Raw genomic sequence first — 12,000 nt, 5'->3', positions numbered from 1 at the left:
GAGCAGAGAATCCATGGTTCCCCTTCCTTCCCTCCTCTGTGGCTCGCTCTGAAACAGCAAAGCAGGAGAAGAGCCGCTGAGTGGGGAGGAGAGAGGGACAGAGAGCCTGCTTGCTTTAAAGGAGCAAAGTGGGAGAGGAGAGGATCTGCTTACGTGAGTGTAAGCGGCTACTGTCCAGTTGGCTCCTTTAAAGCAAGCAGGCTCTCTGTCCCTCTCTCCTTCCCACTCAGCTCGCTAAATAGCAGCAAAGTTTTTCAGCTCGCTATGCAGGGGAGGTGGGAGAGAAGGAGCAAAGCGGGAGAGGAGCCTTCTCCCCTTATACCCCTCTTCTGCATTATTAGCAGCATCCTTCTCCACACACCACACACGTGCTCCTTGTCCCTTGAGTGCTTTTCCTTCCCTCCCCACTTAAAATGTGGTTACAAAGCACAGATCCACATGGATCCTCAGAATTTTTCCACTGGGTCACCCCAAATTCACCATCAGATCACATAGCATGTCCATGGCTACAGCTTGCACCCAAAAAATCATGCACCCACTGTTGCCTGGGGCTGCAGTGGTTCAAAAACATGGTTACAAAACATGGATCCACATGGATCCTCAGGATTTTTGCATTGGGCTACCCCAAACGCACTGTCAGATCACATGTCTGTGGCCACAGCATGAACCACAAAAATCATACATCCATTGTTTCATTTAGAATATTTTTTTTCTTGTTTTCCTCCTCTAAAAACTATGTGCGTGTTATGGTCGGGTGAGTGCTATAGAGCGAAAAATACAGTAACAACTGCCATCAGCCCCAGCAAGCATGGCCACTGGCCAAGGATGTTGGGAGCAACACTTGGAGAGCCAATGGTTCACCACATCTGCTTTATTCACCATTGTCCCCATGTCCATTTTGCTTGCATATCTTACCCTTCCTATTCACATTTCCAGTGTTTCCCTATTTTAAAAATCCATAATCATTTGCAGTCTTTGCAAAATAACTGAATTCATATGCTTGGGTTAATACTTTATTTTAGGTTTTACTTACTGTAGAACCTGAAATGTTATTTATCTTAAATGTGGTTCTTCTGATTGGCAGAGTGCTTTCCACAACAGCCTTGTAAGCTGGGTCAATATTATGTATGTTTCACAGAAGAAGAAAAACTTCATAGCACAGTTTTCACCATTCTGCTCAGAAATAAGTCCCACTGAGTTCAGTGAGACTTAAACCCAAGTGAATGTGAATATGATTACAGCCTGCAATAATGTCCAGGGTTTCTAGATTCAAGACCAAATGTTTATCCAACCACTATTATTGATTATGTCTTACATCTTTTCAAAACTTTAAAAAAGTCCTTAACCATTGATTCAGGGCTTTTGATGTTTTCTTGCAATAGTATATTATATACCTCTCCTTGGTGAACCTGTGGAGAGTGCAAGAGAGAGAGAGAAAGAGAAAATCTAAAACTTTAGCTATGCCTACCTCATATATAGAGTTGTGGGAATAAAATGCGGAGGGGAAGAACCATGTACTCCACTTTGAGCTCGGTGAAGGAAAGGTGGGTTATAAATGTAATAATAACAACATATATCACTAAAAACATGGGCCAAATCTCAGCTTCCCATTGGTAACTAGAAATGGAGTTGCTCAAGTCTTTCATCCTAAAGCTTTTATTAAAAGGGCCCACCTAATTCCCAAGTTCTTTATGATATTATTCCCTGTTGTTACAACTGACAAAGTTTTAATTTACTTAATGGAGTTGGACGTAGAGGTGCCCTTTAGAAAGTGGAAGTCCCCTTATATAAGCATAAGGGCTATTTTGAACATAGCACAAGATGCTTATTGTGAGAGCTGAAATCCAATGGTACACTTCTGTAACACAAGTTCTTGCACAAACTTCAAGATGCATGCTTATGCAAGTCCAAGTTGTGCAAAGTCTTCCTCTAGCTATTGTACGAAAGGTTTGGGGCCAGAATTCTGCCAGAGCTTTTTCTACTGGTGCCTCAGGATCCAGCCCACAATGCGTACGAGATTCACTTACCACTTGAAAAAATTACCGTACTTTTTGCCCTATAGGACGCACTTTTTCCTCTCCAAAAATGAAGTGGAAATCTCTGTACGTCCTATGGGGTGAGTGCAGGCTTTCGCTGAAGCTTGGAGAGCAAGAGGGGTCGCTCTCCAGGCTTCAGGAAGCTATCAGCAAGTCTGGGGATAATAATTTTTTTTTCTTTATTCCCACCCCCCCAAAAAAAAAACTAGGTGCGTCCCATGGGCCGGTGCGTCCTATAGGGTGAAAAATACAGTAGCTAAAATGTGCAAAATTGCTATTTAGAAAATTGAAGCCCTGGGCCAAATTAGCTCTACCATGGCCTCTCAATTAGGAACACGGAGGAGAAAGATACAAGCAATGGTTGTATCGATGGGACTTTACCAAATATCTGTTTTCAGGAGTTTGGCTGTCGGCACTCAGTTTTCCTCAATATGGCCCTCTAGTAAAATGAGTGAAACCACAGTATTTACAGTATATGTCACACTTAGGAGGTAACAAAAATTTGGGTTCTACACAGAAGGTGAAAGAGTTAAACTGGAGATAAGTATATCATAGCTATTTCTGAAACAAAATTGATAGAACATCTGGCTTTGTGTTTAGTGGAGTTTAGTTTTGTTATTCAGCAAGCAAATTTTATTCGGCAGGCCTAAGGAGACATGGGTAATGGTTGTCAATCCTTGTGTACAGTTGTGCAAGAAGCTTTCTTTGTGCTGTGGTTTTGTGGAAGTAGGTTCTGACATGCGCCGCAGGTCCACTGGCAGAGATGAAGATCTTGAGGAGCTTCAGAGACGTCGGCAGCTACAGGAGGAACAACTGATGAAGGTGGTTATGATATTGATGTAAATAACTCATCTGTGCCAATTGAACTGGATGTTTTCAATAGCTTACGTACAATTTTTAATTCCCATTTTTGCAGCTCAACTCAGGTCTGGGACAATTGATATTAAAAGAAGAAATGGAGAAGGAAAGGTCTTCGCTTCCCAGCAGCCGTTATGACTCTCCAGTTAATTCATGTAAGCGAAAAGCATACATGGGTGGTCTATAGGAAATGATGGATTAGGCTGCCTAAAATAAAATCAGTTTTTTCATCTATTCTATTGCCGGTTCTGCGAAAAGATGTTGATCAGTGCCGCACATGTGAAGCTGTTTTTATCACTCCTGTGTTCACTGTCTGCCGTTTTATCGCTGGCTTTTTCACAATACATTCTCAGAATGCCTTGTGCAAGAATTGAGTTTTCCCGATTCCAGATCCTTGGCACATCTTAAATAAATCAAATGAGGAAATGGCTGGGGAGTAAATATACTCCCAGATTACAGAGGAAATATCATGATGTTGTTTGAAAGCCTGCTGATCCATGAGATCAGAATTTTTATGAACAGTACGAAAATTGTTAGTGCTGATTTCTTGGGAAAGCTTCCTTTGCTTTGGTCTGTAAAGAAACAGAAAAATATTGGCGGTATGTTGCTTACTCCAATTAATCTTCAACTAGTTCTCAAATTAGAAAAAAAAATGATGTGGTTGGCAGTAACTTAAACGAGTTTTAAAAAAATAGCCTTATATAGAGCCTGAAGTTTGATGACTAATTCAGATTATTCTTTTTTAAAAAAAACACACCCTCATTTGCATCAAGATTTAAAAAGCAACAGCATTTAATTTAGAAAACAAATACTGAGTTGCACATTTTACAACAAGCATCTTTTATGAGATTATGATTGCTCACTTGCCTAAATGAATAACATATAAAATGTAGATTACTGCTGAGGTCACGGCAATATTAGTGTTCCTGAAAAGCCAACAAGCTAGGTCAGGAAATCATGTTTAAAAAGTGGCATACACCTTGTTGATATTTATGCTTCTCATAGCCTTTTAGCCTTTCCCACATTGGGAGAGGAAATCAGCATTGCCTCAGGGAGCAGGGCAGCACATTCCAAAGTGCTGGATCATAGAAAACGGAATCACTGGCTCACCAGACAGGTCGTATGGGCAAACTATGATACATTCCAGAGAAAAGACTGCATTTTACAATTACTGCTTAACCGTTTGTTTATAGGAGGATGTGTATGATTCTGTATAATTGGATTGTATGTCCTTCATGCACTTTTCAAAACTCTAAGATGGAAGTACTTGTGACAAAAGCACAACTGCTTACCTACTAAAGGTAAAAGGTAAAGGACCCCTGGACGGTTAAGTCCAGTCAAAGGCGACTGTGGGGTTGTGGCACTCATCTTGCTTTCAGGCTGAGGGAGCTGGCATTTGTCCACAGACAGTTTTCCAGGTCATGTGGCCAGCATGACTAAACCGCTTCTGGCGCAACGGAACACCATGACAGAAGCCAGTGTGCATGGAAACGCCATTTTCCTTCCCACCACAGCGGTACCTATTTATCTACTTGCACTGGCGTGCTTTCGAACTGCTAGGTTGGCAGGAGCTGGGACAGAGCAACAGGAACTCACCCCAGTGTGGGTGGCGCTGTTGTCTAAACCACTGAGCCTTTTGTGCTCACCTACTAACTGTGGGCTAAAAAAGAAGTGCATTTTAAACCAGGGACGCGGACTTATAAAAAATATTGGGGGGGGCCCCGGGAAAGCTCATGAATAATAAATAAGCTCATGAATATGCAAATAAAGTGGCGCCGCCTCCTCGTGAGCGAATAGGGGAGAGCGTGCTGCGCCTATTAATCAGCTCCAAAGGAAATTGGGTGGAGCTTTTGCTCGGGAGGGAGGGCAGGAGGCATGCAGCCCGACCCTCCCTGTGCATTTTGGGCTGGGGGAGGGGCGGCGATGGCGCTCTGCTGGAGGGGCGTCAGAGATTATTGGGGGGGCAGAGCCCCCCAAACGAATTTTTGAGGGGGCTCAGGCCCCCTCAAGCCCCATGGAGTCGGCGCCTATGTTTTAAACAACATAGAGGATTGTATACCCCCATCTTTTTGAAGAGAAACAGGGAGCTTGGTGACCCCTGAAAATGGCTTTCCTTAAGACAGAAATGTAAGCAGGTGGGGGTGAATGGGCTAGTTCCATCACCCCTCGGTCACCATTAAATCACCTTCCAACTTCTAGAAGATGAGCAGCAGGGAACATTTTATAGCCCATGCAGCACCCCTGCACTTTTCAGAATGCTGAACCTCCACCCTCCTAAACTAAATTCAATATAATAAGGCCAAGTTTGCTTCAAACTTATAATTTCAAGATTCCTTTTGGAGAAAATCTTGTGGGTTCTTTTAACTGATTTCTAAAATGTTCTGACTTCGACTTCTTGAATGTGTGTGTTATTGTTTCTGCCCTAACAAATTGTTACATTTTTGATATTTCCTTCTCCCTTTTCTGTTTAGCTCCACATGCAGCTGCTTCCAAAACCTCTTCCCTTCCTGGCTACGGAAGAAATGGACTTCATAGGGTAAACAGTCAACATTTCTTATAAGACAGGGTCATATGTGTCGTTATTCTGTTAGGAATTGCATGGAGTCTCCAAATGGTATTGATTGAAAGTAGGTGGCCCTAAAACCCTTTATCTGTTCTGGAGTTCAGGAAATGCAAGTGATTATAGATTCATGTACCTTCCCAAGTATTGCTCTCTCAATGCATTCAAACAAGGATAGATACATTCAGAGTGCTGTATGCCATATTTCTGAACCATCCTAAAATAGTTGAAGGCATCAGATATAACTGGGCTTTAGTTAACACTGCATTATCTCTCCATTTCTGAAAATCCTTAAAATAACAATGTAGCACAAAAGGAACACAAGGGGAATTCTTATGCAGTGGTGCAATATTAGAAACTGATGTACAGTGGAACCTCGGTTGTTGAATGTAATCTGTTCCAGAAGACCGTTCGACTTCCAAAACGTTTGACAACCGAGGTGCAAAGGGAGAATGTCAGTTTCAATGGTGAAAATTGAAAAACACACCATGGAAGCCATTCAACTTCCGAGGCATGTTCGAAAACAGAAGCAATCGCTTCTGGGTTTTCAGCATTCGAAAACTGAAATGTTTGGCTTCCAAGACGCTCGAAAACCGAGGTTCCACTGTATATTCTTCATGTATCTTAAGCAATACATCAGATGATATTTGCTTCAACATTTTGGGAGGAATTCCATCCCCAAACTTTTAAAATATAATTCAGAAAAACCTAATGCGGCCATTTGGGTATCAATAATTTGATGCCTGAGTTTGTTTGTTTTCCTCTTCCCTCCCATCACTTTATTTTCTGTGCTGTGTTGTAAGCCTGAGTGCAAGCACTCTGCTATTTTTATTGATTTGTAAGCTGCTGTGGAAGCCTTTCTGGCTGAAGAATGGGTTGTACATGCTTTGAGGGAAAAATCAGGTCTGGCCCAAGATACTTCAGCATTTGAGGTAAAGACCTAATGAATCCAGAATTGCTCCCCTGGCAGCAAAAGTACAATGATCAATTGCTGACTACTCCATACCCTTTAGGTAAAGGTAAGGGGACCCCTGACTGTTAGGTCCAGCCGTGACCGACTCTGGGGTTGCAGCGCTCACCTCGCTTTACTAGCCGAGGGAGCCGCGTACAGCTTCCGGGTCATGTGGCCAGCATGACTAAGCCGCTTCTGGCGAACCAGAGCAGCACACGGAAACGCTGCTTATCTTCCGACCAGAGCGGTACCTATTTATCTACTTGCACTGTGACGTGCTTTCAAACTGCTAGGTTGGCAGGAGTAGGGACCAAGCAACGGGAGCTCACTGTGGCTTTTCACCTCTTTGGGATCTTTGCTACTTCTCTCCACTCATTCAAGTGTTTCCTGTTTCACAGACCCAATGCTTCAGTACAGTCATCTCTTCCCCACTACCCTATTTTCTCTTCTTCTGTGGTCTGTTTTTATGTGCATATGCTGCATATTTTTGACAACTCCAGATCAACAGTGTGGTTGACGTGTCCATTTGTGTCTTCTTCTAGCCGGTCTCTACAGACTTTGGTCAGTACAACAGTTATGGGGATGTGAGCAGCGCTGCTCGAGGTAACATGATGAGAAATATGGTTTTCTTTTGTGTGCTGCTATATCTGTAACCTATACGCTTGGGTTTTTGTGGCCTGCTTTTGTGGTTAGTCTATTCTCATAGCAGACTGGTGAACACCTTACTTATTGCTGCAATGTACACATTTTTGTTCTTGCAAATGAATCTGGTTCTTCAGCACTGAGAAAAAGTTAAAATAAAGAGGGGAATGTGTACGTTAAAACCATATTTTATGCATATGGATCTGTAGTTTTGTCTGCTTGATTCTGATCATTTAGTTCAGTATTTCCCAAACTTGGGTCTCCAGCTTTTTTTCCAACTACAGTTCTCATCATCCCTGACCTGCTAACTAGGGATGATGGGAGTTGTAGTCCAAAAAAGCTGGAGCCCCAGGTTTGGGAAACATTTAGTTGATTCCTGCAAGTTAGGAGCTCGGGGATTAAATGAAACATGTATTGTTTGACATCCTAATCCTGATGCTGTTTCTCTCCCCACCCCATCCCCATCACTTTTTCAGATTTTCAGGTACAGTACAGATTTTCTTCCATCAAGTAACCAAGTATCTAACCAACTTCATCGACAATTCATCCACTATGTGACTCAAGTCTGAATTTCCGCTACAGGGAAGAGTTTCTTAGCACATGTTTATCTGCATGTTTCATTTCTAACCAATGATGTAAACTTATATCACTGTGGAAAAGGGCACAGCTAAAACAATACCTTGCATAGGCCAGTTTTGTGACTTGCTTGGTAAGCTTTTGGAAGACTGACCTGAAAGCCACCTGTGGCAGTTGTTTCTCCATCGGGTTTCTCCTGATCTCTCTGGTTCCAAACAAGGGAGGTCCAGACAATAACTCTCCTCTTTCTGAAGCCATACCATCTTCCTATTTTCCACATATGATTCCCTGACCTTTCCTTTGTATGTGGTTGTGGGCATGGAAGAAATAGCCAGCAAATGACCTCATATAACACTGACATGAAGATCCATTGATTGACCAATAAAAAGGGTTGTTGTTTCTTCTAAACACCAGCCCTAACTCTGAATTCTATGTAAAATTCTTATGAAGAGATGATCTGGACAGAATCTTTATTGCATATTATGCTATTAATGTGGAAAGTCTTTTTCAGCCTGGGATAGGTAGGAACTTGCCATTTTACTGGGCAGATTTTTTTACAACAGGGCAAAAACTTCAGAGTAAAGTATAGATGGAAAAGTAACATAGAAGATGACAAGTCAGTTCTGTGAGACAATATTGCCCGTCATTCCTCTTCTTCCCCTACAAACTGATTTATTAATACCAGATACTGGGGGAGAATGCTGCTGCCTGCTAGCCCTGTTTATAAGCTTGCAAGAGGCATCTAGCTAGGCACTCTTGGAAACAGAATGCAGGATCTGATGGATCTTTGATCTGATCCAGTAGGTCAATTCTTTGGTCCTTAGAACCAGAAAGATTCTCTTAACTTGCTACTTAATCTTTACTACTGGGAATGCTTTTGTTGGACACCATAGAAACCAGATTGTTAACTTTCTTAAGGAATACGTAATCATAGTGTTCCATTGGCTGATGTAAAGATCTAACATGGGATCATAGTATAAATTCATGTCCATATTCACCTTGAATGCCTTTACCCTTTCTATGTGTGTGTGCATGTAACCTTTGTGTCTGATGTTTACCTATATCTGATACAGTCCCTCCCAGATGGTCATGTCCCCGGAATGCGAATGGACCGAGGAGTGTCTATGCCTAACATGTTGGAACCAAAGGCAAGTGCAGACATTATTCACTTTCCTTCAAGACAGTGATGGTTTGCCTATGAAATGGTGGTAGTTTGTGCTTGTAGCCCTGTGGTCTGTACCCTCTACCCCCCAAAATGTTGCTTCTTGTGTGCCAGCCCTATCTTGCTTTGGACTGTAGGACATATGTCATTGATGTATACAGGGCAAGAGCAGCTAATATTTCCTGGGGAATAGACAGCAGCAGCGTTCAGTAAAACTTGAAACTGGTAAGCTTTCAGCACCAAACATCTGACAGCCACAGTTATGAGAACCCACAGGGCACAGTCTGTAACTGAGCAGTGGTGCCTGCTAAACACCCCTTTCAGCGGGGAGCCACATCTTTACCTACCCCACCTCCAGTGCTTTTTTTCAAGAAAAATAGGTGCTGGAACTCACCATTATGTTGTTACAGTATATCACCGGGTGACTCAAGGCAGCCCTAAACAGATGCCGGCTTGATAGAAGCCATGTTCACCGCCTGCAGAGGTGCTAAAAAAAAAAAAACGGCGGCAAACTGTCTCCCTAGCTAGTTTGGGGGTTTCCCCTCGTTCTGGTGTAGGTCAAATAAATGCACCTCCACTTCCCTCATTCTCTTATATTCAGGCCCTCACACAATTGCACATACGTGCAACGGTAGAGACCTGGCAGCAAAGCTTAAAGCCTGCTGCCGCTACACAAGGGGTTGATTGAAGAAAAGGAACTATGAATTGGCCCCACCCCATAGCCTGACCAGTCGCAGCTAGGAACGACTAGGAGCTAGGTGGAGTCATGGATCTTAAGAAAAAGTGTAGACTCACACATGTTGGACAGCTTCCATTTTGACTTGAAATGTTCATTTTCGGCTTCTCAAAAGTATGTAAAGGCAAGAGGTGAATGGGGAGATCTGCGTTCTGGCACACTCCTGCTGAAAAAAAGCACTGCGCACCACTGATGTCATGTGTGACATCAGGTTAGGGCAGGTGGAAAGCCTTGCAGCAGGACCCCCTGCTAAACCTGATTAGGCCCACAGGTCATAAATTCCTCACTACTGTCATAATAGTTGATCTTTAAAACTATGGGGCTGTATCCAATGAACTTGGCCCACCAGCACAAGAATGTATGCTTGTGCAACATAACCTTCCGCCTCTCCTTGCTTGGTGCTCCCTAAATCTCTTCTAAGGGATTCCTCAACTCTCCAAAGCAGATTTGGGGAGGCCATGAATGGAAAGTTTATGGGAGATGGGAGGTTTAGCATAAATCCTTGTACTGATGAGATGCGTTAGCTTGATGGCAACCAACCTGAGAATTCTGCCCAATTTTGGACTCAAAATATTTTTTAAAGCACTTAAGAGCACTACTCTGTGGTTTTGTAAAATATAAGAATATGATTAATGACTTCAAAGTTATCAGCAAAGTTTGTGGAATTTTGGCTAATTTTGTTACAATAATGTATGTTAGTTTTATGTTGCATTGTATAGCATTAAAAAGATGTATTTAAAGTTATATAGTAAAGTGAATTGTATGATTGTCATATTCCACTACCAATTCTCTTCCAAGCTGTATATAAAGTACACATCATTTAAATAATTACAATAAAATAAGTGGTATATGTTTGGTGACTTTATCTTCTTTATTGTACTTCTGAAATCTTCATTAGGTGTTGCAGCTGATAAAACAACTAGCTGTCTCAATTAGGTCCCACCATTTTATTGACAGTTTTTAAAAATTGACAAAAGTCTCTTACGACCTTCAAGGAGAGGAAAATTGGGCCCTGATCATTGGCATATTCAGCCAGTAGCTCAGATAAAGAACTCTTGTTTAGATATCTTGATAGAGCTAGAAAGGACTAGAAGTTTCATTTCCTCCTACTGGTACACCATATTCTGCATTATGGAAAACCTGATTGACGTTTGCTCCAATTGAGCAGTAAAGAGTAGGTTTTCCTAGGGGAAAGCATTGGAACAAGCAGAAGTGTGGACAAAACAATCCCTTTCTTATGCTGTGGTGACTGGTGTCCATTGGGGGTTAGTAGGGTAGAAAGGGAGTCAATGGTAGATAGAGCTAGAGCCAATGACAAGCAGAGCCAATTCTAGTTTTGTCCCTATACTTGTTTGCCCTACACGTACAAAACTAAAACTAAGGAGGAGGAAGGTGACAGCCAGTGTATTAGTTGTAAGTAAGAAGGCAGGCAAGTTGGGGCTGACTGGGGGCAAACTGAGGTTGGTGGGACAGTGATCCATTTAGCAGAATAGACCAACCTCTACTGCATGGAGCTGGGATAGGTCAGTTGGTAGAGCACAAGACTCTTAATCATGGGTTTGAGCTCCATGATTGGCAAAGGATTCCTGCATTGCAGGGGGTTCAAATACATGACCCTCATGGTCTCTTTCAACACCACAGTTCTGATTCTATGTCTAGTATAAGAGAAACTTGTCCACCATTACTATCTTCTAATCAAGAAACACCTATTAAATTGCTTAGTAAATTCCACAACACAGAAAACCACTGAATCAGCAGAACAAGTTAGGTAGCCAGTTTTGGTAGATATGTGAAAAATCAGCTTCAACTGGACAGGACAAGGGTGGAAGAAAAGACACATGATTGAGATACTTGTTCAGACCTAACGATTGTACCTTCATTAATGAAGTAGTTATTTTTCATGTGAACAAACCAAAATGGGTAATGCCCCCATCAAGGATAATCCAGAAAATGAAATGAATACACATAGATTTTTAGTATGATGTTGTGCAAAAATGAACTGGTATAGACATCCTGTTAAGTATGATTTATTTATTTTTTAAGGAACAAAGGATTCAAGGAAAAAGTGCACATTACACTCAAATACTTAAGGCAACTTTTTAGTGAACTTGAAGCTGTCTGCCAACAGTGACTGCATTCTGCTTGTGAGCTTAATGGTGTATTTTTGGGGTGATCTAAATCTACATAAATGCTTCTTGTATACCATTAACAGATATTCCCCTATGAACTGCTCATGGTGTCCAACAGAGGGCGAAGTAAAATTCTACGAGAAGTGGATAGAACCAGGCTGGAGGTAAGAGAATATCAGGCTCCCCAAACAGATGTTTGGGCTAAAGGTTTTAAAAGGATACAGGCCTCTTGTTTAAACATTTGGACTGATAGCTGCCCTTTTCCTTGTCTTCCTTCAGCGTCACTTAGCACCTGAGGTTTTCCAAGAAATATTCGGCATGACGATACAGGAATTTGATAAATTACCTC

The 12,000-nt window shown here is 42.0% G+C and overlaps 1 protein-coding gene and 1 long non-coding RNA gene across 36 annotated transcripts in view; one reads left to right on the top strand and one right to left on the bottom strand.

Annotated features, from left to right (window-relative positions):
* Positions 1–8,757, top strand: part of ABLIM1 (actin binding LIM protein 1) — a 219,979-nt gene extending 211,222 nt beyond the window's left edge. For 17 of the 35 annotated variants that reach the window (XM_082222587.1, XM_082222596.1, XM_082222593.1 and 14 more), the window contains 5 exons: positions 2,764–2,858; positions 2,953–3,049; positions 5,366–5,430; positions 6,949–7,009; positions 7,525–8,757. In XM_082222587.1, the coding sequence (XP_082078713.1) occupies positions 2,764–2,858; positions 2,953–3,049; positions 5,366–5,430; positions 6,949–7,009; positions 7,525–7,562 (356 nt within the window). In that variant the 3' untranslated portion in view covers positions 7,563–8,757. The remainder of the gene's footprint in view (positions 1–2,763; positions 2,859–2,952; positions 3,050–5,365; positions 5,431–6,948; positions 7,010–7,524) is intronic. The other 18 variants (XM_082222612.1, XM_082222605.1, XM_082222604.1 and 15 more) reach the window with 2 other exon arrangements.
* The window catches only part of LOC309532452, a 28,861-nt gene continuing 19,917 nt past the window's right edge, over positions 3,057–12,000 (bottom strand). Inside the window, exon 3 of the long non-coding RNA XR_014219866.1 lies at positions 3,057–3,466. This is a non-coding gene — a long non-coding RNA (uncharacterized lncRNA). The remainder of the gene's footprint in view (positions 3,467–12,000) is intronic.

Source organism: Podarcis vaucheri (genome assembly GCF_965113315.1).
Source record: "Podarcis vaucheri genome assembly, chromosome: 5".
NCBI lineage: Eukaryota > Metazoa > Chordata > Lepidosauria > Squamata > Lacertidae > Podarcis > Podarcis vaucheri.
The sequence above is the reverse complement of the archived record's forward strand: the minus strand, read 5'-3'. Positions and strand labels throughout refer to the sequence as shown.